Source organism: Ornithodoros turicata, chromosome 7, assembly GCF_037126465.1.
Source record: "Ornithodoros turicata isolate Travis chromosome 7, ASM3712646v1, whole genome shotgun sequence".
Taxonomy (NCBI): domain Eukaryota; kingdom Metazoa; phylum Arthropoda; class Arachnida; order Ixodida; family Argasidae; genus Ornithodoros; species Ornithodoros turicata.
In genome coordinates, this window is record NC_088207.1 from 37,627,026 (window position 1) to 37,653,217 (window position 26,192).

At 45.5% G+C, this 26,192-nt stretch overlaps 3 protein-coding genes across 6 annotated transcripts; 1 reads left to right on the forward strand and 2 right to left on the reverse strand.

Annotated features, from left to right (window-relative positions):
- Positions 1-1,479: 1,479 nt before the first annotated feature.
- Positions 1,480-13,128, reverse strand: LOC135400990 (exostosin-3-like). Of its 2 annotated transcripts, none has more exons than XM_064633068.1 (13): positions 13,028-13,128; positions 11,662-11,851; positions 11,378-11,548; positions 9,880-10,156; positions 7,544-7,900; positions 6,779-6,985; positions 5,963-6,640; positions 4,912-5,013; positions 4,660-4,814; positions 4,446-4,573; positions 3,864-4,008; positions 3,606-3,734; positions 1,480-3,530 (listed from the first exon to the last, which is right to left on the reverse strand). In XM_064633068.1, exons 1-13 carry the CDS (start codon positions 13,105-13,107, stop codon positions 3,321-3,323), a joined length of 2,829 nt encoding a protein of 942 aa, XP_064489138.1. In that variant the 5' UTR covers positions 13,108-13,128; the 3' UTR covers positions 1,480-3,320. The 2 variants fall into 2 exon arrangements, with proteins under 2 accessions (XP_064489138.1, XP_064489139.1); XM_064633069.1 differs by lacking the exon at positions 13,028-13,128 and adding an exon at positions 11,964-12,217.
- On the forward strand, positions 12,154-18,420 carry LOC135400991 (ras-related GTP-binding protein C-like). Of its 2 annotated transcripts, none has more exons than XM_064633071.1 (9): positions 12,154-12,330; positions 12,696-12,850; positions 14,340-14,434; positions 14,623-14,756; positions 14,843-15,042; positions 15,256-15,370; positions 15,444-15,586; positions 15,722-15,870; positions 18,167-18,420. In XM_064633071.1, the coding sequence occupies exons 1-9, from the start codon at positions 12,328-12,330 to the stop codon at positions 18,313-18,315; spliced, it is 1,143 nt and encodes a 380-aa protein (XP_064489141.1). In that variant the 5' UTR covers positions 12,154-12,327; the 3' UTR covers positions 18,316-18,420. The 2 variants fall into 2 exon arrangements, with proteins under 2 accessions (XP_064489141.1, XP_064489140.1); XM_064633070.1 differs by having other exon boundaries at positions 12,164-12,187.
- LOC135400993 (putative protein-lysine deacylase ABHD14B) lies at positions 18,366-25,614 on the reverse strand. 2 transcript variants are annotated; one of them, XM_064633073.1, is made up of 5 exons: positions 25,393-25,614; positions 24,797-25,038; positions 23,990-24,155; positions 18,950-19,455; positions 18,366-18,858 (listed from the first exon to the last, which is right to left on the reverse strand). In XM_064633073.1, the coding sequence occupies exons 1-5, from the start codon at positions 25,418-25,420 to the stop codon at positions 18,667-18,669; spliced, it is 1,134 nt and encodes a 377-aa protein (XP_064489143.1). In that variant the 5' UTR covers positions 25,421-25,614; the 3' UTR covers positions 18,366-18,666. The 2 variants fall into 2 exon arrangements, with proteins under 2 accessions (XP_064489143.1, XP_064489142.1); XM_064633072.1 differs by having other exon boundaries at positions 24,797-25,047.
- Positions 25,615-26,192: the final 578 nt, after the last annotated feature.

Consider the following 26,192-nt stretch of genomic DNA (forward strand, 5'->3'; position numbering starts at 1 on the left):
TTTCTTCTGGGTGGCACTCCTATCCCAGTTTGTGAAGTTGTTGCGAAGTCTTAGTGAAGCTGTTGTCCACGTTGGTGAGGTACAGTCCGGTTATGTCTAGCGTGACTCATTGCAACGTATACCAACTTTTGCAGATGAATCTTGGCATAGGAGTACATGACTTATTCATGTGCCTCCCTGCAATTTGTCAATGGTGATGGCACTCGCCTGCCCGAACAGGTAGCTGGCATCTCCTCACAGATATCTTGCATCTTCTTATTGATAACGGAGGTGACTGTGCGCCTTTCTGGGGGGTAGTTGTAGTAGTAGTAATAGTAACACCGACTTAATACAACATATACAACAATTTAATCAGATGTTTCATCACCCATACAGGAGACATCATCATTGCAGCCTAGGGAGGGAATGAGTTGACCGAAAGCTCATTCCCTCTCTAGGTGCACTGATGATGAGGTCTGCCGTATGGGGAGTGAAACATCTGATTAGATTGTTGTCTATGTTATGTTACGTCTGTGTTAATTTTTTCCTTCATGCATTACGATTCCCGGCTCTTGGAATATCTTCGCACAAATATGGCGTACGCCCCCCAGTCTTCATAAAATCAATGGAAGAGAACACTGTCATTTCGGATGATGGTTGGATAGGAGCGCGCTATGCGGTGAAGCTCCGTTTTTAAGGGTTGGAAATACATCTTTGTGCTCTTCCGTTAGGAAGGCATCACCGATGGTGACCCAGTGTGCAAATACTACACTCATGAGATGCCTTCACTACGCTGTGCAAAAAAATGAATAAAGAGAAGTAGTTTATTTCGAACAGCAGGATGGTTGTTGGCAACACCGATTGAGCCGCTACAAAGCATGTCCGCACTTTCGTGCTGGACCCTCGTTACAAAGAAGCCCACCAGGGGTGCCACTACAGTCCATCCATCTAGCAGTGTTTGTTTTGTTTTTTTTTGTTTTTTTCACTTGCACCTTGGCCATTGGTTGGCCTCTGGCATAGCGGGTAACGAGGGTGGTAATGAACTTGCAAAGCTAAGAAGGGGCGGCACTGTAGTGGCCAAGAAAGAGGAGGAGCCAGTTGGTTGCCTTCCCCGTGATTTGGCGCCACACACCTGGTTTCTAGCGAACAGTCTGTCTCAGTACTTCTTATGGTCAAACAGTTGGACACACTAAATACACTCGCTCTAGTACATCTGGCCTCGTCAAGTAGCACACTGGGTACTCTGACATGATTCTTCATGATGGAGATTGGTGTTCTGAGGCTGTAACGAATAAGGGACAACAACACACAAAGCTTCAAGTGCCCTAGAGCCCTGGACTGGCAATCCAGAAGATGTGGGTTCGAGTCCTACAGCTGGCTAACCTTTTCAGTGACTTCCTTCTTTCATGATTCTTCAGTCATGAAACCAACCATGTGCTGAAAGTATAAATTCTGGACGTGTGTGCCTCCGTGCCCATTTTTTGCACCTAAATACTTGCATCTTCGAGCTCATTTTATTGCCTCGAATTCTGGATCTCCATCATTACATTTGATCCACAGAGTTGGACAAACAATTAAAATGGAAGCACAATGTTGATGAAAATTTCATGATGGTGATGATGAGATACCTCATCTGCTATAATACAATACCGAACCTCTAGTAGAACCCCTCGTGAGTGAAGTTGGTCCGACCACAAAAATCAGTCGAATCAGTGTGTCATGGTCGGGAGTCCCAACTGACTGGGACCACAGGTTTACTTCACTATATGCTATGCAAGTAGGTCAGCTGTCTGTGCAGCTCTCCAGTTTCCCTCTCTTCCCTAACACCCATGGAGCAACCTCATAGGTGCCTCTCCTAAATAAGGTAAGTGCAAGGTTGACGCACACATGCCTACGGTCTACGTATACCCCATTATTGCTGCCTCGTGAGTGGACACACTCTTCGTTTCTCCAAACTTTATCCACTGTGCAGAGACAAACTCTTGTAGCGTTATGCAGGTTCACTCTATAGAGGTTCTACAGAGGCACTAACAATATGAGAACATGTTAAAATGACAGAGCAAGGGTGTTCCTCAATGTATTGCGTAGTGCAGCTTGCAACAAATAACGAAAGCCATACAAAGCACTAAGATTCTTCCTCGGTGAACTCACACAAGATATACAAACCTACAAAAATATGGTAGATGTTGCATGAATGCTAATGAAACTGAATATGAGAGATGCTGCATGAATGCTAATGAAACTAATAAATAATGATACTGTCATTACTGTACAAACTAACAAGACTGCAGCTCTGCTTGGTCACTCGTTGTGTAGGAGTCACTACAGCATTGGTGCCCACACTTGTACTGAGTCCTTTGCAAACTTCAGTGCCAATTCGAAAGGGATGGTATGAAGTTTAAAACGAAGTGATGTGATGCAGAATGCCAAACTTTCAGGTTAAAAGGACGTGGCACACGTGCTCGTAACATGCCCGCCATCGGAGACAAAGTGACTAGACAGGCTTGTGATTAGAGCTGTGCAAATAGCAAAATTTTCATTGCAAATAGTTTACGAATATTTCACTTGTACTGCAACTTGAATCCGAATAATTTCTTGAGAAGGCAAATATAATTTGAATAATCAGAAAAGGCCCAATTTGAATAATTTCGAATACCTCATGGTGAAATATTTTGTGGTGTTGTGCTCATTCGATGATGATGCTCTAAACATGTGAGCCTCTTCACCCAGCATAACATGTCCTGAGAGAAGGGTCCCTCTGTGTTGTGTATGGTAGACTGCAGTAGTGGGATGAACTGCATTGAGAGTTAGTCAACATGTTCCATGCAGCCTGCTTTGTGTGCATCTGCTCATTTCTTTGTGCTCTTACACTGTGAATTTCCCGTACTCTTTTTTAGGAATTGCACATATTTCCACCTGCTACTGAACATAACTCTGAAAGCTGGGAGTACTACAGTTACTGGAAAATGCAGTGCCCAGAGTACAGTGTTGACCATGAGCTCACAGAAGTTGTAGACTTTAGTGACCGAATGTTGTAAACAGTGTAAAGTGGGCTTCACCGAAGACTCGAGTACAGTGAGGTGAAGCCGACTTGCAGAATGGAGCCGTACACCAAAGGTACAATGATGGTGACATGAAGTGGGCTTCATCTAACTCTTGAATGTAATGAGGCAAAGCCCACTTGCAAATTGGCAATAGCGATACCTTGTTTCAGTAACGTTCGAAACATGTTCGAAAATTTCGAATACTGAAAATAGGTTGCGAATAGCATCTGATATTCGTTTCATATTCCAAATTTCGAATATTCGCACAGCTCTACTTGTGATGCCTGACATACTTGATCAGATGTACTTGAAGCACTTCTGCTTGTCGTGTGGTATTCGTGTCTTGAATAGCACAGAGTCTAATCTGAACTGTGTGTACAGTAGTGGCATGTAACCGTACACCTGAGCAAAAAAGTTTATGCATTTGTGCCTCTCTTGGAAATGAGAGTCATCTTCAGACAATGACGCTGCACAGCCGGGACACCGGAATGTCCACCTAGATGTGACCTGGAGAAAAAGGTACACGACTTTCAAGTAATGAACAAATTTATAATCACAAGTACTGGGGATTAATTAACAAACCTTCAGTGGTGGCTTTCGTGTCACATGCGACACTAGGAAGTTCATGGCAATATCCTCACAGTTCATGTACTCATCCACTTTGTCGCGTATGGCTTGTGGCATGACATTCGTGTAGAGGTAGGAGTAGTGCTGCAAAAAGGAAGAAGGTGCATCGCTGCCATGTAGAGAACAAATGCATATCTGTAAGCTGTTCAGCCACTGCTGCTGATACAGAACAGGAAAGTGTGTGCACAGTCGCTACTTTTTTGTACCACCAACCTTGTGAAAAAACGCTGCTCCTGTGAGCACCATGGAAAGTTCACAGGAGTAATTTGAATTGTAGAGCCACGCACGATTGTTGTTGTCCCACGCGTGATAGCGGCCAGGGAAACCAACAATCCTGTCTCTAGCTTCCCTCCACACACTAAAGGAACAAAATTTGCTCAGTATCTCACCTATATTTAGGGCCTGACGTTTTAGGGTTAAACCCGTATCCGCCCGATATTTACCCCCCGAACGAAATCTGTAAAATTCGGGTTTAACCCGAATCTACCCGAAAACATTTGGGTCGCGTGGCACACTCATAAGCGTGCATTGAACTAAAGTTTTATAACATTGCTAAACATTAGTTCCATGTTAAGACAAATTTTTATTAAACAAAAAAAATCACCCGAATACACCCGAATTCCTGACGACAGAATATGCCGTAACGGGATTTAACCCGAATACACCCGAATTTTCAAATGAAAAATATCACCCGATATTTACCCCCCGAATTTGGCCAAAAATAAAACCCGAAAAAGTCAGGCCCTACCTATATTGTACCCAAATATGAATTTATTATGCAAATACATGACATACCGAAACCCAAACACTATCTCGTCATGGCGCAGGTGGGCATCATCATCGACAGAAAGTATTGCTTCTGTTTCGATAGATGAGTATGGCAAAAAACGGTTGTTAAGGCTGTTCTTCTTTGCACGAATGACCTACGGACGGAAAAGCAACGTCAACCTGTCAATGTCCACTAATAAGCGGATTGTTATTATGTTTGTCTTGTGGTCACTGAACACACCTCGATCGGGACACCTATCTCTGGCCAACGAAGATCAGAGGATGGAGGCTTGGGGCTGTTCCATACCACTATGACCTTGTTCAGATGGGGAAGGTTGTGCAGACGCTGCAGTGAGTCGACCATTACGGCTTCTCTCTCATAGGTGAGCATAACCACTGCAAAGATTTTAAAATAAAAATTACAACACGCTCCCTTCCTTATTTAGCGTGTAGCTGGCACCTCACTTTGTAATCAGCACAACACACAACAAACCTGTGAACTGCTCTCTTGGCACATTCCCACCGAGAGCTTCACCAAACTCCTTTCCAGAGCCTCCTGCTCCTTCAGCAATAGGCCGAAATCCAAAACTTGAACCTTAGCAGAAAGCGCACCACATTAAAAATAGTGTGACACCAAATCTTTTTTTTTTTACAAAATGCACAGGTGAGAGATGGCATGGGACAGATATGGCAACGTTTCTGTTCATTTTGCAATCGAGTCTGGGATGTTCCTCAAATCATTAAAGGCTGTATGATGAATCTGATGAGGTGCAAGCAGTGGTCAGAAGAGCTGAGTGGGCCATGAAAAAAAGAAAGGAACTGGAGGTCTTTCTGCTGATGCGATGAGACATAATGCAATAGCACTGCGGCTGACTCCCTCAACTGCCCTATCAGATTATACATTGATAATTTAAAATTATGATAACTTATCACTGTGTACAGATGCCCACATAACTGAACAGATGCACCTTCTTAGATCATAAGTGAACCACAAAGGATGGCATATCAAACACAGTGTTCCAAATGGATCACCCACGAATCGCCACTGAAACTGAAGGTCCACTCCCACATGCAGCACGGAGTGGTCTCTAGTTGCTCTCCAGTTTGATTTTACAGCTACAAGTTTGGTGCGTCTGCACCGAACATGTTCCGCCACGGCAGCAGTGAGCCCACCAGCGAGGTTGCAGGCTGTGCCACGTGCTGATGCTCCGTGCCCTGCTGCGCCACGCATAGGCTGGTCCAGTGTGGTACCCGTGGTGCAATCTGCTCCCACTCAGCACTACTAGCGAATTTTCGCTCACATTGCACAGGAATTCCTGGGGGTACCACAATACATGCCATTTTTGCCTCTCGAAGCTGAAAAGACGTAATACCCGAAAAACACAAGGGCCTAGTAGTAAATTACTACGATCGCATGAGCAAGCAAAAATGCAGACAGACAAACATACACTGTGCTTGTCCACCCGTACCTTTGCCTGCTCCATGTGGCTATTAACTCCAACAAACTTGGCAGACTCTCCAGGTTTCAGCAGTAAGCAACTCACCAATAAACTTAGCCTCAGATGGCAGCACGGGATCGTCGGTCCCAAAGGGATATAGGGTGTGAGGGTCATACAGTTCATTCCAAACCTTCCCTTGTTCATTAATGGTTACACTGAAATTTCGTTGATAAGGAAGCGATGGGAAAGGTTGTTCTAAAGGTCCCAGGCTCTCTTCTACTTCTACGTCCGAGGGCATGGGAGAGTCCATGGTCACAGGACGAAACGTCGAGTTGAACACGCTTAAGGCTGGCTCTTCTTTCGCCGGGTGTGCAGGAATGCCAAGTCGGGCACGCATGAGAGAGAGCACAGCAGACACCACGCGTGATGGTGTTGAAAGGTAGTGCTCCCATACAAGCCGTCCACGGTGACGAAGTTCGACGAGATCAGAATCACCATATGTGCGCAGGATAAAGTGGAGCTCTGTGACGCGTGCAACTGGCAAGAGCAGAGCTACACGCGACCAGTCTAGAAACTCTGCAAACGGGAGTGTCAGATGATCAGCACCCAGTATGACAGGTATCGCACCGCACTGGAGTGCTTCGGACAGGCGTCTTAGAGAAGAGGCAGTGGTGGAGTAGATATCGGAAGGTGCGATAATCAAACTGAATGTCGACTCTCGTAAGAGCACCATGCGATGCTCCAAACTGCCACACAGTGACCATTCGCCGCCTTCTTCTTGGCCTGCAATACGAAACGTAAACAGTTATGCCTATGTGCATGTGAAACAATGGGGCAAAGCAAGCTATTATCAACCCTGTCATATCTTGTTTCATTTCATGGCACACACAACATTCTACACAAGACAGGGTTTGCATTTACCTTGATCCAGGGCTGCACACACAAATTCGAGGTGTAAGCCGTCATCGGTGGCACTCGTCTGCATTCGTTTTAAGGCACTCACAATGGCATCGTAAGTTTGCGTTCCATTCTGCTTTCCTTTGAGCTCGCCTCGAAAAGTCAAAAGATATTTCCGTCTTGCAGGTACCAACGCAGAGGCAACAGACCATGCTGGTGAAGAGTCATTATCTGAATGAAATGAAAAAGATTGGGCTACCTCTACAAATTTTTGTGCATTGGGCACATAACTGCTTTTTCGTCAGAATCCAGAACTTAATATTTAGAAAGGAAAATGATATGACAGCTACGTACCACATACTGTACAAACCAAAAGAAGCTTGATAATGTGAGCGAACTAGTGCAGCATATTGCATAAAATAGTTGTATTGTAATATACATTATAGTTGGATAGTATAATCGTATATGGTAGCATTGGGAACAATGCAACCTAAAATAGCAGAACTCAGGTATTACACTCTTCAAAAGCACTGAATGAAGGTCATCAACTTACTGCAGTTGCACCAGTAATGCAAGCGATTTGTTGTCAGAATAAAGATCAGTGACAATTGGCTAATGTTCAGCAATGGTGAATGATTGATTGTGAATGTGTTTTTCCCATAAAAGGGTGAAACAAGCAGTTAAGCTAATCAATTCCTCCAGCATTATTAGAGGCACCTGTAAACTGTCTGCTACTAACATTTTCTTGGTTTGCAGTTTATCGGTAATACCGTTAGAGAAGGCACTTACCTTGCTTAGGGAAAGATGGTAACACCACATCGAAGTTGTGCCTGAACTCATTAGTGAGGAATGTGCTTTGCACAATCACTGCCCGTTCTGCATCAGCGGTGTGCACAGGACCTTGGCCGTGTCCAGGAAGGCTAAGCAAGAGGTGATTTTGACCGCCTGTGCCCCAGAAGCGCAGTCCCTTAAGATAGGCTTGAACTGAAGTGTGTTGCAGGGAGCCAGTTAGAAGCACAATGTACACGCATGCCACGTCAGGATCGAATGTCACATGCACATTGGTGTTAAGTGTGTCCGTGATGGTGCGCTTGACAGCTGGATCAACATTGGTGTCATCAGGGTTGTAGAAGTACACAGGGAAGCCTGAAGAAAGTGGCAGTACATTAGAGCAGCACATAACCTGGAAAGCAAGTGTCTTGCGTACACTGAAAGAAATAGAAACCACGGCAGGTGAATAATGGGAAAAGTGTAAACTTGGTATGGCTTACTGGAAATTACTTTTGCAGTTTGACTTCCAGTTGTCCTATTTCCTTGTATTTGACCATGAAGAGATCCTCAGAATGTCTCTGAGCGTCTCTAATGCATCCCAGGGCACTATTGTATTCACCATGGGGGGTATGGACTGAGCAAGGCTTGGGGCAAAGCCAGCAACCCCACACCTCTTTTTCTGGACACGGACGCTGTGGACTGTGCGGGTGTTTAGAAGTTCATATTTGGGGCCCTGTGTTTTAGGGTTTTATATTTTTTGTAAAATCGGTGGGTAAGAATTGGGTCTTACTTCAGAAGTCATAAAATTGGGTGGAAGCTAAAAAAAAAAAAAGTGCTTCTCTTATTTTTGATGAACATGAGATGCAGAACATTTGTGCTTAGTGTGCAATACTTAGCATCTCCCTATGCCCGTAGTGGTGGCTGAATTGGCACTTTGCCAAGTTCATTTTCAGGCCTTTTTGGGTTTTACCCTAAATGATGATGATGCAAATTGGGGGGGGGGGGGGAGGTAAAAACGGGTTTTTGTCAGGTTTTGCCCTAAACCACAAGGCCTTATTCATATTACGACATCTCAGAACAGTCATTACGACCTATGACTAAAGTGTGCACAATTTTCACAAATGGGGGGGAGGGGGACACACACATGGACCCCCTCTTGACACACCCACGGCTTGTGGGGGTGCTGATGGAAACGAGAGCCACCACATTAAGCAAACTGTATTCACTGCTGTGTGCCTCCTACTACTAGAAGCCTCAGCAGGTTGGTTTGCATAGTGTCCACTTACTGATCCCGAGGTTGCGAGTTCCAACCCAGTCAAAGATGCCAGCAACTTGGTGGCATTCTTCGCATGGCTGCTTAGAAAAGTCGCCCTCCCCGAGCTACGTTAAAGGGGCACTAAAATGCAAAAACAAGTTCACTTCAAATTATACGTCACATGTCATGTTAATTTCATACTTGTTATCAAAATTCAAGACTTTGATTCCGTTATGACGCTACAACCAAAATTACAGCGGAGTGCTCCTCGCTTCGGCGCCAAGCAGTGAACGACGCTTCAGCTCATGCATCAGTGTTTTTAGTCCATGCTCTGCGTGCCACGCCACGGAGCAGTCCCGGTGAAAGACATAGTGTGTGTTGTAAAGCGATCTGGCGTCGCTGTACAAAGGACACGAAGATAAATGTTATCAGTGGAACATTCGCGAGAACTGTTGTGGGCTACAATTCAGTGAATCGGTATTGGAAAATGCAGCACTACTCATCATGCCGCAAATACTACGGACAGACGGAACACAACGATCAAACCCGTTCCAAATCCACACGGCCACGATAGGTATGCGCGCGCTTCTCCTGCTGCCTCACTGAATGCCGCCAACCTTTGCCTCCTGGGGATCCCATTTGTTGTCGCCAAGGACGGCTCTGTTTTCATTGTGTTTTTTTTTTTTTTCTAAATGGTAGCGTTGTGTGAACTAACTTTATTTGAATCATACTAATGAAACGCAGACTTTCATTTGCGAGCAAGTTGTTTTTGCATTTTCGTGCCCCTTTAAGCATGTACAGTACATGTTAACGGACACTCAGGTCAGTAATCCGTCTAGAGAATGACCACTGCGGTGTCGCTCGTGATTGTAGCTGTTTTTCCGATGTAAAGTCATGAATTGACACGCCCTCTTATCTCTCATACTTCTTTCAAAATCCTGCTCTATGGGTCGTTGCAGTGGTGCCATCGTTTTCCAATGCTGCACCCCATATTACCTTGTGCATACTGTCACAATTCCATAACTAATTTTGCAGCAGGACAGGAGCGGCCACTGTATGATTTCCATTTTTTTAAATGTGGCACTCAGTAGGATCATACCTGATGCAAGTGAGCAGCGACTGTAATCAAAACAGGTGTGCATGTGGCACGCTTGAGAGGGTTCTGAAGCAGGATGCATTGTGACAATGTCATTGTTTTCAGATGCTGGGACCAAACGCAGAGGAAGGAAAAGGCGGGGCACATTGCGACTGGCAAGTTCATTCTGGGCCAAAAGAGCTTGCTTCAGGGACGACTGCATGCGCTCTAACTCGAGATGACTTGCAGACGATTCTCGCTTGACTTCTTCGAGACTTTGGGATAGGCTCACAATTTCGGACTGAAAGAGTAAAATGTGTGACAAGTCTCATGAAAAAGTATTAACAAGTGTGAGCCAGGAAAGCTCAAGCTTGGAAAGCATTATGGGCTGGGGTATTGGGGATGCAAAATAAAGGCGTTGAGGAGCTCTACAGTTTGTCCTAGGTACCGTTGAATACATTTACATCATATAACAAGAGGATCCATACTGAAATGCTCGCTATTGGAATGTGCTCTGAATCCTTTCTCATGACACAGGTGGAGCAATGTTAACTTAATATTATGATGAAAGGCAAGTTCACAATACTGATCTCAAGTATAAATGCTTGAGAAAATAGTGCACTCAGTCAGCTCGAATGAAAGTAGGGGTTTACGAATGGACTGCCAACTTGTGGTGACATTCTACGTATTTTGTGTGCCAGTCATGATTACTTCACCTCCTATCCATTTGCTTGTAGTCATGCATTAAAGGAGCATGGAAGTGACATTTAACATGACTCGAAACCCTGCTTCACCCGTGAAGCTGTCCACAAGGAATCACCATGCAAAATATTTTCACTCTGCGGCGTATCGTCACTGCGCAATAAAATATACAAAGGCAGTCGGAAAAAGCGAATGAGAGACACAAGCCCCGCGTGACGTAGAAACTGCTCAGGACCTTTTCCTTTGTTTTTTCTTCTCGGCTCACGCGCCTCTTATACATGTTTGAGCTGTGCCGTTGGACGTCACTGGTCACGTGCCGGAGCCCGTGATACGTCACGACGTCTTCTGCTTCGCCGATGCACTCTTTCGATGTGGAGAGGGTTTTTGAAAGGTGTGCGGAACAGAGCCTTGCGCACACTGCTCACCTTTCTTTCGCAGGAGCTCATTTTATTCGTTGCAGCAGACGTCGCAGCAACATTTTTGGGGTCACTTCCAAGCTCCTTAAAGTGTACATTTGGATGTCTGCTTGTGCAGGCACACCCTTTACATCGGTACCGGGTGAAATAAATATTTTGTGTGTCTACTAGTATGTCCAGAGGATTTCATGGTCTGGTCCATCATTCCTGCCAATGTAGATGCACCATGAGGAGCACTGCAACTAAATGTCACTAACTGTGGCTGCTGCTACATTGTATGTAATGATAAGATGCAATAGCTGCTAGGCTACTTGTTCCATGTACTGTGTAAAGAACTCCTCCTGAGATAGTGAAGATATTTGACATATTTTGAAAAGTTATTGAGGAAACAGTGAGTATAGTACCTGTAGCTTTTGTCGCCTGTGTTCAAGGTCCCTAAGTTCACTGCTGACAGAAGCTTTGATCCTAATAAGCTCTTCTATCCTTAGTTTCAAGTCATTAGCTTCCAAGATATGAATATCATCAAGTTGAACGATTCTACGTACATCATCCGTGCTGTAGGAATCTATGGATATCTGCAAGGAACAGAATAAAGGTTTGTATTCTAGGTGGTTTGTCGGACAATTCCCAGTAAATCGAACAAGAACAGACGTTCAAGCGTCAATGCAAAGCGAGTTGCATCACTTACCTTAGATATATAATAATGAATGTAAAACGGTGCTGCTATGAGAAGAAACAACAATAATATATACACCCTGTACACCTTGACTGCGGCACAGCGGTACCCAAGAGTTTTCCACCAGCTTAGTTTGTGATATTTCGACTCAGAGGCTGCCATTGTGGTGACGAGCGGTTTAACGCTCCACATGTAGCTGACTCTGAAATAATAATAAGTTCCGCGATTAGAACCAATAACGTATCATAAAGCATCGCGAGTACGACCACTACAAGTTACAAGCCGTTTCAACAGTCTGTCTGATATATACTTACGTGAAACGACATCTTAGGGGATGAATTCGTATGGATCCCGAAGGATAATAACTTTCGCAGACTCCCTCATATCTTGTAGCCGATTAGAATCTGCAACTTCATTTTTCGCTAGAGAAATTCGAATATGGGAGCCGCCATGCTTAGTCCCGCAGAATCCCGTTTGTAAGGCATGTGACTGGCGTGACCGTACGAGATTTGGGGCGAGAGCGGTCTGTCATATGATGGTTGGTGTACTGAGGTTCAGTAATTATGGCAACACGGTGAATTTCTTGAAGTTTTGTGGAAGACATTTCCCATCACTATCACTGTGATTCTTTCACCGGCGTATTGGCCTCTCTGCAACAGTTCTACACAGTTTAAGACAATGGTTAGCTGCAGAAACGTCGATAATTTTGCCTACCAACGCGCAGACGCATTTCCTTAAGGGTTTCAACGCCTCCTTCCACGAGACTCAGTGCATTCTAAAATGTCAATGTTAGTTCTTATAGCATTATTGCATTATCGTACGCCCTGATGCATTTAGCACCTTTCTGCAACCATACCTCTAGGTTGTACGCGGTCATTGCAGTGGTGCCCAGCACTGCAGAAAGTCACGCAGTGTGCGTAACCTAGTGAAGTATTCCAGAATACGCAAGGGATCACCCAGTAAAGAGCATGCTTTAGGTCACCATGTTTGAAACGTCCTTCATGCTGTTATTTAGTACGCCTGTAGCATGTGTGCCTTTTGTAAAGTCTTTTGCAGAAGACGAGGACAATTACTCTTCAAACTATCACGTCGGTTCTTTGCCAAGGGACTATGGTTACGGTTCAGATGATATCGAAGGAGATGTCGCGCACGATGTGCAGAGCAGTCGAAAAAGGAAGATCCTGCTCATGGGATCTAAAGGGTAAACCTCTCGTACACCTACAGTTTGTGCAGAATACAAAGTATCTGAGCAAACATGATCAATACCGCAAGAGATGGTAGAAAATAACCACATGGCCCATCTGCAAATGTTTTGTTGCAGCATCTTGAGACGTTCACATACAAGCTCCTGTTACACACCGAAACCACAAAATCTGACCTGGTTATTGCAGTCATGCATCCCAAGATATTGCTCATGTTGGCCTTGTATTTGCATGTGGCCTTGTTATGCATTCCCATCTCTTCTGCAACTGTTGCTGCTATGATTCACACGATACACGTGATGCTGATAGACATATCCTGACATATGCGCATCCTGGCATCACTTGTTCCTAGAAATTTTGTAGAAACATTAGTTTTACTAGGAGGGCATGCTGTGGTGACAGTGCCCTACTTCGGGAGCTCCCTGTGTTCACTTAGTGTACTTACGTATCTTGGGCAAGGTTACAGGCAGATCCCAGGTAGGCGACTGCTTTTGAGCATTTTATAACAAGCTCAATTTGTGTCGTTACATGGAGTTTCAATAGACCTTAGGCAGTGTAGTCTCCACCACGACAAATCCTGGATCTGCCCTAGGGGTCAGCACCGTGGTATTGCTTAATCCCAATATCCCTTGTTCATTTTTGTGAGACGTACACACATAACTGTATATACAGTCACGGGTCCCTAGGAAGTTTCCAATGCTTGTATTGTGGAAGACCTGGATGTCTTGAGCCTTCATAACTGAAGCATGGCTGCATGTGTGTCGTTGTCACTGCAAAGTTCAGGGACGCTGCAGTGCCGAAGGCAAGACGTATGATTAGGGTTCTTTGTTTTCGGGTGTTCTGATTTTTCAAATTTGGGAGGGGAAAATCGGGTGCAATTTACACACGAGAATTTGGGGAGAAATCTGGCGTTGCGATCCCTTTTTTTTTATATGTCACCGGGGGATGTTTGGGTGAAATGAAAAACATATGAAACAAGCCACTGCTGTGACACTGGGACAAGACACAAGAATATTTATATTTCTGCTCGGAACTGGGGCAGTGAACGACCGCTGTGTTCAAACACTTGCCGGAGCTCCACAAAAGCTCGTCCTTTGACTCCTGCAGGAGGGGATCATAAAACGAGGACAAATAGGTTGTCACAAATAACTCTCTCTTCTGATATTACGATTCACTTTTCCGGACGGTTTACCGAGAACGACACATTGAAGGACCGCAAGAATGTCGGGTAGATATCGGGTTTTACCCGAATGCTTGAAAATTTGTTCGGGGGGGACCTATATTGAAAAATCGGGTTTAACCCGAAAACGAAGAACCCTACGTATGATGAAGAACAAAAAGTTGCTGTGGTCACCTACAGAAATAGAATCTTCGTTTTGGCACTCATGCCTTTGCTTGCATAACAACTTTCTCGCCCCTGCACTATTTTTATTCGTATTGATGCAGAATAATGTACAGTTTGACATGTTTGCATTCTTTCTGATGCAGGAGTGGGAAGTCGTCAATCGAGAAGGTCGTGTTTCACAAAATGTCACCCAATGAAACATTGTTCTTGGAGAGTACGAACAAGATAGTGCGGAATGGTGAGTATCAAAGTGCCGATAGTTTTGATTGATTTTGACTGAGTGATTGATATCTGTGACAGTATACAGTATTGTAAGATATTGGTGCTACCACTTGCTGTATTGCAACCAGCTCTAGAATGGTTTGAGCAGGTGGTGCAGCTGTACACTATCAGTTCCTGTAGTAGTGCTTTTTCTATCTTGTGCAGATATTTCGAATAGTTCCTTTGTGAAGTTGGACATCTGGGACATTCCTGGCCAAGTCGACTTTTTCGATCAAGTATTCGATGTGAAAACAATATTCGGTGGATGGGGTGCCCTCGTGTTTGTCATAGACGCACAGGTAACCGTAGAAAAATTGTTACTGCATTCACATGAAGGACGAAGAAAAATCGATATGTGTAATACTCTGGTTTGATTTTGCTGTAGGATGATTACATGGAGGCGTTGCACAAGCTGAACAAGACAGTAACCACAGCCAATAAGGTTAATCCAGAACTGATGATTGAAGTTTTCATCCACAAAGTGGACGGCCTATCGGATGATCATAAGATCGAGACCCAGCGTGATATACATCAAAGGGCTACGGATGAACTGTCTGACGCTGGGTTAGAAAACGTGCACCTCAAGTATGTGACATTCTTTTTCGTACAATGTGCATTTGCATGCCTATCACAGTCAGTCTGCCATATTTTAAGACAGGTGTAGACCTGTACAGTAGTTGAAAATCACAAATATCTTTGTATCGACTACGATTTTTTCAAAATCTGTCCACGTCATCAAATTGTCATCACAGAGTTTGTGGTAGGTTGAGAAACTTCATTTCTGTTCGTACTTTACAGTTTCTATCTAACAAGCATCTACGACCACTCCATATTTGAAGCTTTCAGCAAGGTCTTACAAAAGCTTATCCCAGAGCTGCCAACATTAGAAAACCTTTTGAACATTTTTGTGTCTGTGAGTTAAAGCACCAATGCTATTTTTATGTGGTTGACTGTGGAAGACAACTGATGCATTGTCTTTGTTTCAGAACTCTGGCATTGAAAAGGCATTCCTCTTTGATGTTGTGACAAAGATGTACATTGCAACAGACTGTGCACCTGTTGACATGCAGTCCTATGAGCTGTGTTGTGACATGATTGATGTTGTGATTGACATCTCCTGTATATACGGGTGAGACAAGATATACGTCTTGCACTCTTCAGGCATATCTGCAGTAGTGTTTGGTGAACTTTAGCAGAAGAAATGAAGCAGCTTCAAATTTGTATTCGCAAAACTGTGTATGACACAAAACAACTCACTTTGCAGATTGCAAGCTGATGGCGAGGGCAGCACTTTTGACAGTCAGTCTTCTAGCATCATAAAGCTCAATAATGGCACAGTGTTATATTTGCAAGAAGTAAACAGGTTCTTGGCATTAGTCTGCATACTTCGAGATGAGAACTTCGACAAGCAAGGTACCACAACGTTTATTATACCAGCAATCTGCTAATGCAGCCAAATACGACAAGCTCTTGTTATGTACAGTGGTTTATATGTCTGGTAGGGCACGGGCCGGATCAGATAAAGCCTCTTTGCAGGGCTGGGCTAAGGTTTAACTATATAATGGTTAAACGTCAAGGGCGTGGGCCCGTACATTGCCGGGCATAGGTCGGCCTCGAGCCTGTTGCCCCACTGTTAGTCAGCCATGGTCAGCCTTGACAGCCAGCTACACTGGGCCGTGCCGGGTAGTGTATAAATTTATGGGCCAGGAAACCTAGACATTCTTCAGGCCGGGCCAGGTACGGAGCCGACATGGCGGGTAAACCAAAGGAGGGCCGGGCCGGGCCTGGGCCTATGAATGCAGCCCATGCACTACTCTAACTCTAAAATAAAAGAGCCAGAAATAGAATAAGAAAGCCGCGCAAGGCTGCAGTCTCGTGGACCATGCCTGACCAAAAATATCGCTCCGCGTCTCTCGGGTAAAAATAAAATATTGTCTCACTTGGGGTCTAAAGTAGAGACATGACACTACCTTTTAAAAAATAATCAAGGTAATCGAAGATGGCATTTTTCAGAAAATTAAGATGCAACATTGGCAATTTTCGCCTACCATGTGCGATTCGCAAGCTAATAACACAGAAAGCACTGGACTGAGAAAAATGAACTTTATACAGCACGAAAGGTCTTTCAACATCCTATCGAATGGCACTAAGCTCGATGTCCTCAGACGTTCCGTCATGAAGCAAATTGGTAACAAAGTTTGGCCTTTTTGAACGTTTACGCCAAGTTTTGCATTTTTTTAACAGAAAATCTGTGGCCCTCAGAATTCTGTGGTTGGCTGTCGACAGTGTCTATGGTGCAGCCTACAATCACAAAAAACCTCCAGTTCCTAGGCAAAAAATCGGCGGTGCTAGATCCCGTGAAAGTCGGTCCAGAAGAAAGCGTGCTCAAGCAGGCTCAGACTTTCCTCCTCTCCCACGCGGAAACTACTTCATGCACGAGCGTCGCACGTGGCGCGATTTGCATCGTTTGAGCTGTCATCTAACATATATTTTTTCTAGGCCAATTAAAAAATACAACTTTCACACGTTGTTCGATTTAAAATGAAACTACCCTCATGTGATCATAGTACAACAGTTTTAGCCATTACCCAATTCAGTACCAGCTGATCATTTTCGTTTCTATTTCTGGTAAAGAGAATATGGTTGAGAGCGTTACAGTTTAATTTGCGAGAAATAAGACTTTCGTGCAGTAGGCTGCACTTCTTCAGGTTTGAGGACCTGCTACAAATAGTCAAGGATACTGTATATCAAACCGAAGTAGCAAAAGGGTAGAGGGCAAGGGGTGAGAAGAATACGAATAATGGTACTACAAAGGAGGTGGCCAGAACTTGTCTAGCCACCTCCTTTGTAGTACATTTATTTGTATTCTTCTCACACCTTGCCCTCTACTCTTTTGCGACTTGGGTTTGATATATTCTTGACTGTTTGTAGCAGGTCCTCAAACCTGAAGTGCAGCCTACTGCACAAGCATCTCGTTTTTCGCAAATTAAACTGTTTAGTGCTCTCAACTATTTTCTCTTTACTTGTGAATCGTTATCGCCGGAAACTTGCACATTGTTTTTTCACGTTTTACGATTTCTGTTTCTGGTAACGGAGTAACGTGGTAAGCGTTTCCATTGCTGTTACCAGCTCCAATCTTGGTAATATATACTGTTTCTGTTGCTTGATACGAACGGGGCACTACTTCCACATGATTTTGTTTTTAGTAGCTGTCACAAATATTGTCAGAGCTGCTTCAAGAAATCGTCTGAAATGTTGGACGTGGAACTTAGTGGTATATTTGGTGGTATCTTAGTCTGAAAAATCAGTCGGGAACTGCCCACCATGGTATGTGTGCATAGAAAATGGTATGTGTCAGCAGTTCATGGTTGTGTACCAAGGGTGCTTTCATCAGTGTTTTATGCTGGAATAATTTCCCCCCTTATTTTGTGTGTGCACAAAGAAGTTACTAGTTACATATGCTACAGGTTGTGGAGCCTGAAGTTTTCGGGAAACATATATTTTTTTTTTTTTCACCCTAAAGAGGCAACCTTCAATTCGGGGAAGAAACAGGTTAAACCCTAAAACTTCAGGCTTATATAAACTGCTGTACATGCCCAATGGGTAAGGGCAAAAAGTGCCAGCTTTTTTTTTGTGTGTGTGTAAAACTTCTGTACTGGCCCCTTCCTTCTCGTACTACGTTTCCCAAAACATTTTCTTCTATTTTCAGGACTTATTGATTACAACTTTCAGTGCTTCAGACAAGCAATTCATGAAGTATTTGAAGTACAGTGTAAGTCACAACCAGGAGCGGGAGCCACTGCAGGGTACAACAATGTTCCGGAGACCTTAAGCAATGGGTATCCCGAAGGAAGATAATTCGTAGCGCATAGTTGTAAATATGAGTGATTAGGAGACAATTCCCTCTGTTGAAACTGTGGTCACCTTTTAATAATAATAAATATTTGCTGGTGTTGAATTGTACTGCTGCTGTGGTGGGCAAAGTATTTGTTCCACAGTGCAATCAATGCAGACAAAGATCAGTAACTGGGAATGTGCACGTGATGGGCTATGGATTTGTGCACTAAAGTCACAGGAATTTGTGCAAGAGCTGTAAGGCCAGTAACGATGCGTGTTCTCAACTACAACCATAAACACAAAATACAAATTCAACATTGGTAACAAGCCACTAAACATTGCAGTCCTTCAAACCCTGCGAAATATCTCGTGTCATACCTCTCGCGATTCGTAAAACAGTCTCATCAGGAAGTTGTATAGCAGCTTGTGCCACAGTTTTGGATTGTCCATGTAGGGAGCATGCCTGGCACGAGAAAACTCTGCAATGCGGCTGCTGGGCAAGAGACTCAGGTAGGCTCCAGATGCAGAACGGTCTTGATCGCCAAACACAACCATAGTTGGTACCTTCAAAAGTATAGAAATGCAATAGGGGAAAGAGGGGAGCTGCGCAAACAGCTGACCTACTTGCGTATCACATAACACTGCCATTACTCACGGGAATGCAGCTGACATCTGGAACTTCTTCTGGAAGGAACATCTGCAAGGGCTGATAAACTTGATCCTTGGTCTTTTTGTGCCTTTCTTTCACTTCCTTCCTTTCTACGTCGTTTTGTTCCTCTCTCTCGATATCCTTTTCTACATCCTTTTGTTCCTTTCTTTCCACCTTCCCATCTTTTCCTTCTTTTTCGGCATCCTTCTTTTTTACGTTCTTTGCTTTGGATTTCTTCTTTTTCTTCTTGTCCTTGGGTTTTTCCGGAGTTTCCTTTGTGGTATTCTCTTCATCTGTCTTGTTGCATGCTATCTCGAATGCCTCCCAGCCAATAGGGGAAACGGCCACAAGTCCAGTCATGTTCTGCCAGTACTTGGTTGTGTGTGCTAACACGAGGTAGCCGCTCCAGCTTGGGGTGACGATGACTGGCTTTGTCAGGTTCAGTGCAGAAATCAAGGCAGACATGAAAGTATAGCGGTCACCTATACGTCCTATTTTAGTCTTCCCGAAACCTGCAATTTAATGACTGTTTAGAAAGAATACGCTGAGTAGGAACAGAGTACAGTAGAACCTCGAAATAGTGCACCTGCATGTAGCAAAGGAAATCTGTGGTCTCATGACACACTAATGACATATCGTGAAGATACTGATATAGCGAAGTTTTCTTTGGCAGTTCTACCAACTTCGCTATAGGGTGCTCCGCAGGGGGTGCGACGTCACGACATGCTTTTGACAAATTATTGCACAATCTTATAAAATTTTAGGGTGTGTCCCCTAAGTATTGAGGGAGGGGGGCTCTGGATAGATCACTGAGCTATACGGCCAGGTAGTGATGCAAAACTATCGATAGCACTCAATTGTCGACTTTCGACGGACTATCGATAGTCGACTCTCGGGAAACCTATCGGGGAGCAGTTAAAATTACAAAAAGAAAATTCCTCACTCCTACAATTTTTACAATGCAACAGCTTTCCCTCCGACGCTAACCTTGAGCTTTTGATGCCGCGCAAACGAACCGCAAGGTAACGTGATGCTCTCTGAATTGGATTGATTGCGGCTTTGCAGTCTCATGAGAGCGATGATTATGATAAGCATCTTCTTTTGCAGTGAATTACTTTCTGTGCTCGTGTGTATTCACACGAGCGATATCCTCACCGAAGATTCTAGTGGACGAAGAAGCAAAATCACTGCTTACAGAGACGAAGTTCCGTCCCGTGTTAGGTGAGCATTCACACGGAGCGGAATATCGGAAGTGGCGTACTGCGCACTTAGCAGACGACACTTCGCAGACGACACCGTCAGCGTCTTTCTTGTCGTCTGCTACAGAATATCTTGCGACTGCGTTGCAGGATATTCCCCACGGTTAGCAGTGTACGTGAACACGGGACGTTGCAATGGGCGCTTGCGCTCAGAAAGCTATGACGTTTTTCGCGTCTTCCGCTTCTGCAGGGAATCTCGCTCGTGTGAATACACGGTTATCCGTACATTACAGCTGAACGGAAATAACTTGTGTCGCAGGTGATTCTGTTTTCGTTGTCGCTGTGTAAGTGCGAAAACTAGGACGGGAACGAAAGCGTCGATATTCAGAACCAAGCAATCGATAGTACAGAAAAACAAAAGAACAGCACAATCGATAGTCGATTATCGTACTATCGATAGTTTGTCGGGTTTCAGCTACATCAGATACGTCAGAAAGTGTTCGCGATAGCAGTTCCGAAAACATGGTAAACCAATCACCCACTTTCTTTGAAGCGAGTGACATCACATTGCTAAGCTTGGATTCGATAACTTCTTTTATTGTATCGTTTCCGTAGAATTCTTCCGATGCACTAAAACACCCTACAATGGATAGTCAACAATCGACAGTTTTTTCACTATCGATAATACTATCAAGGGTCGATTCAGAGCGGGTGAGGGAGGTCAGGATGTCCTGTCCCCCTCCTGAATTTCTGGCTTTACATTGTGTTTAATTGACCTTGACTGCTTATCTACCGTGCTGGGCAAGGCTGGACCCCCGTCTCAGAAAAATCCTGGATCCGCCCCTGAGTACTATCGATAGTCGACTTTCGATAGCTTTTCCTACACTATCGCTTGTTTCGAAAAAAAATATATATATATATCGACAGTATCGATAGTCAATTTATCGATAGTTTTGCATCACTACCAAGCGAACCATTCCATCTCAAAGAAAATCCTGAAACGGGCGCGGGCGCTGAAATGTCCACCGCCGAATTTTGCTCGCAAATGAGCCGAAACCGCGTCGGTCAGGAACGCAGGGAGGACAGCGCACATTCCACGTCAGAGCGTCACGTGCTTTGGAGCATTTCCCATCCAGCTATCTCGCTTTTGCCCGAAATACCTTCATGAAAGAGCTAATTAATGAATTTCAGGTAATTCCGTCATCTTTTACAGGCGTCGCCACCCTTAACCGTAGCGTGGGAGCGCGTGGCCTGCTTGCATGCCAGCGCCGCTTTGCGTCGATGCTGGGGTGGAGTGGAGGCATGGTACACGAGCGCCTCCTCTCGATCGGCTGAGCTCAGGGTAATCTGCATGGTGCGAATGGATCACCTGTTGTATAGTATCACCACGGTCCCTCAATACTCTGGTACCGTGGTATCACCTTACGCTCTCGCAAAACAGGAACAATAACCGCGCGTGTGCGTTATCTACCACGCTTTATCTAAATGCCGGTTTGCGGAAGGGCGAGCTTGAGGGGCACAATCCCAAGCAGCACAATGTACTGAAAGTCGAGTGCAATAGGGGTGGACGGGTAGGTGGGAGACCTTGAACGAACTGGTGAAACTAAAGAACATTGATAAGACACATACCGTCCACCCCTATTGCACTCGACTTTCGGTACATTGTGCTGCTTGGGATATTCTGAAATAAGTTTGAGGCATATGCAAACAATGTAGGCTCGCCCATGTTTGCTCTGAGCGTACTGTTCACTATGATATGTGTTATCACAGATATATATTTTTTTTTCTTCTCATGGTGCTGAGGAAAGATTTGGTAACGTGTTTGTGTGGATGCAAATGCGCCAAAGGAACACTGATATTTTTGCTCGTCTACTGATTTTCTTATCGCTGAAGTGTCTGCAGATAGCTAACTGAGTAGGTGATCCGTGCGCGCTTGCCGTGTCCCCGTCGAGAGTGGGCGCTTGTGCACCAGGGCCCTAGAGTCTCCACTGCAGCTCGCAGGTTCAGGTTCGCCTAATCCCTTTTGTATCAGGGCAGGCACCACAAGGGTGCCACGGGCAATATCTTGGCGGTAGCGCCCTGCACTAGTCGGAGAGTTGTAGGCGTTTAACGTTTTCAGCGCCTGCGCCGGTTCGCCTGCTGGCTGGTGGTGGCTTTGGCGCTGGCTCCGGTTTTCGATAATCGTCGTCTACGTTGTTGGCCTTCTGGTGGCTCGAAGATGGTTGTGCGTCGTCCGCATCCTCTTTTTCGCTTCCAGCGTCTTCACTGTCTTGAGACGTTTGAAGATCTGTGTTGCCTTGCCAGATTCGGTCTGTATTGGCCTTTCGCAGACGTGTTGCCTTTTCCCACGCGAGAAGATGCCGTTTAGTGGTCGCGATTTGTGGTTCGTCCTCCTCATTCGCCCCTGTTTGGAAGCCTAAAAGGACCTCAGTCGGGTAGTGGTTTGGGTTCCTTGTCTTTTCGCGAGCTGGACAGGATCGCAGGATATGTTCTAGGTCCTCCTCTTCACCTGTGTCGCAGAGTGTGCATACCGGATGGTCCGAGCTGAAGAGTTCGCTGATCCTCTTTCTTGTTGGGAGGGAGCCTGTCCGTGCTTGAAACAACAGTCCACTGGCTCTATCCCCCCGGTAGAACGGAGAGGCACACAATTCTCCGTTCCCGCTAACCGGTCAGAACAGCAGTCTCCCATTGAAGGATCATGGAAGGCCACGCGAACATAGTGTATTTTCTCAACAGCGTGATGCAGAGCATACGGCTCTGAGAAAATCAGTTTATAAGCGCTCGCAGCGGCGGTGATATCTCCCAGGTCCCCTTTTGCGTGGTGTGACTTCGGATTATGGCAGCCGAGAATATTTTGCTACGCGAGGAAGCAACACGACCGGTCGACTGTTCCGTGTCAGACGAGGGAGAGGCCGGCGCCAAACACAATCACAAAAAGAAAGAGAGAAAAGAGGCGCGCGTCTCACTATATTGGGTGGAAGACGTGACGTCACGTACTGGTAGCCGAGGGAAACAGCTTTTCTGACCCGCGGGATTGAAAGCTCTCTTATTGCTCGTTGCACTCGCACTTTTTCTGCGAGTAACCGTGTATTCACACGAGCGAGATCCTCACGGAATATTCTAGCGGAAGAAAAAGCGAAAACACCGCTCTCGGTCTCGGAGCCGAAGTTCCGTCCCGTGTTATGTTGAGCATTCACGCGGTGCCGGAATATCGGAAGTGGCGTATTGCGCATTTGGCAGACGACACTCAGAAGATGACACTGCCAGCGTCTTTTCCTGTCGTCTGCTACGGAATATCTTGTGGCTGTGTCGCAGGATATTTCCCCACGGTTAGCATGCAGTGTACGTGAAGACAACGACGTTGAGCGTTCACGGAACGGCAGAATGGAACAGTGCTGTTTTAGGCGTGCACCATTACTGGCAACAACTTTCAAATACACATACAGCGTTCAACCACAGCTCGGTACACGCCCACCGCACCTGGCGCACCACATGATCTCGCTCGCGATAATTGCGATAAGCCGAGCGTCGATACTGACGATGACGACGCGATTCTGACGCTCTGACGATGACCGGCATCTGCACGTCGCCACTAAGCTGTATGACGTTTTTCGCATCTTACGCTGTAGCATTGTGGGGAATGTGAATACACAGTAAGTATCCCAGGGCTATTTTCTACTTCCCCCGATACATTTCTTTCCGAGCTTGCCATAGACTTACGTTTTCACATTGTTACGATCGATTGCCACCCACAACACATTGCCCTAGCTGACACAGGAATGTAGCCATCGAGGACATATCGAGATACCGCAGTAGCAAATCACTTCAATCGTGGAGAAGATCTTACCAGGCATATCGACAGCAACCACTCTGAAACCTATTGCAGCAATCAGTCTCAAGGTTCCAATGTCAACCCACGTCTGTGACGTATAGTGACGACCATGCATAAGCAGAACGTGGAACTTTGGATGATCCATCTGAGGAACGATTTCTCGGTAGTGCACGGCCAGGTCCTGCGTGATAATGGCATGAGTAACCGAAGGAAGACTTGGGGCATAAACGGTCTGTGGAGGGAGCGACGAAAGGCTCATGCCGCTTCCCTCCCTCTCTCCCCATACACTATAGACCTCTGCAGTCCGCTTGAATTATTTAGGGTTGCTGACATCACCTGAAGGCAGCCTGAAGGTCGCAGCATCGTAGTGCCGTCGGTGCTCGTGCAATGAACAGCGTACGATGCAGCGATCTTCAGGCCATGCCAGCAAGGCGCCCCAGATTTTACGATCCTAAAAGCATCTGTGGTGCCACTTTCGTCGCGTCTTGCCTACTGCAAGCACGTTAGGAAGGAAATCCTGTCGGGACGCCTCGTAACGTTACAATGCGCATTGCACGACATCTGGTATAGGGCCGTTTCGAAGGGAATTGGGGCGACAGGCGACCAGGACTCTCATGAGGGCGGTCTTATGGTCTTGGACAACATGCTGCATTCACTGCCTAAGGTCAGCTGAGGCACTACGCGTGTATGTGTATGTGACGGCACGCGGCACTACGCGTGTACGTGACGACAGAACTTAAGGGGGAGGGAGGACATCCGGACCCCTTCCTCTAGATCCGGGCCTGTTCGCTGTGCAAACGTCTTCGGAGACAACGTACTCACCCGAAACCTAGCAGTGCCTTCGTGGATGGCCAGCTTTGAAGATAACCTAAGGACCTCTGCTGGCACATCAGCTCGCTTGTAATCAAAGGTATCCCATGGGTTCTCGACATCGATATATTCTGCAAAGGACAGCCTCTCTTCGTGCGTGACGCGCGTGTCGTCTTTCCGTGCCCACCATTCCATTGCACCATACAGGGCAACCAGTCCGACCAGGAAGGTGACGGAACTTCGGAGAAAATTACCTGAAAATACTGCACATAGTGCGTGTCAAAACTATACGCTACTACAAAATCATCGTAGGAAAGGGCAGAATGTGCTAAACCACCCAGCCAAGCCCCGAGCTTCTAACAGTGACAGATATATAACGGTACGGTTGCAGAGGAACACTATGTCCTGTACATTTGCACCTTTTCACAAACTTTTCTCTGTTTACTTGTGACCCAGAAATACAACCAGGAGCAGTTCAATTATCACTTCGAGGCAGGGAAGGGTACATAGCAAATCTGCAGGGTTTAGCTGTAAATGAGCCGTGTTCTAATTCCAACCGAGACAAGCAGAACTAATGTGGACTGTGAAGATTCTCATGGTTCCTGTACCTCGAGCTGTCCTGTGTTGAAGAGTCATTCTCAGTCACAGCTGTTCTTGTAGTGAAAGACTGGAAACTGTTCCACGGTTATTCAGCGCGCAATACTGCCGCTGTCGCCTAGAGAGAGGTTATGGCGGGCGTTGTCAATCCCATGGGCGAAGTAAACCAAGAAAACGATGATGATAACGACGGCGATACGAATGTATGCAAGGACGTTTCGTTGGGTGGTGCTTCTGCTTCTTCTTATTCTTCGTCTCACGGAGAATGGCCAATGGTGCTTTCACCACTACTGCCACCATTTCTCCTTCTTTTTCGTATATCGCTGCCTGCCTCTGTGAAGCCGACAACGGCGAGCTCTACTCTTTCACCAAACCACCTGAAATTGAGCCTGTTTGCTGAGACTGCCGGCATGTTTCTCAGGGTTCGATCGTGACTTCTTTGCCGTCTTCACAATGAACGTATAGCACTAGAACGTCTAGTTCGACGTGTGCGCAACTTCTGCACTAAAAATTAAGAGCAAAAATATGGCATAATAAAAATAAATATGAAACGCACGGGCTGACGTAATATACGCCTTCCCACCTATTCCGGCGACAGCGAGTCCGACAGGCAAAAAAGTTCTATCTTAAATCCTACTTGGGGACTTTCTAGCACAATTGTTAAAATTTTGTTAACATTTACACGTTTTGCTATCTCGTGCTATATGAATCATCTCCCCCGCCCCCCTCTTTTGGGCAGGTGTGGCACCTGACAATTGAGCGTGCTTTGCATCCCCCTATTCCCAGGGGTTGCAACTGTTGCACAGTTCCT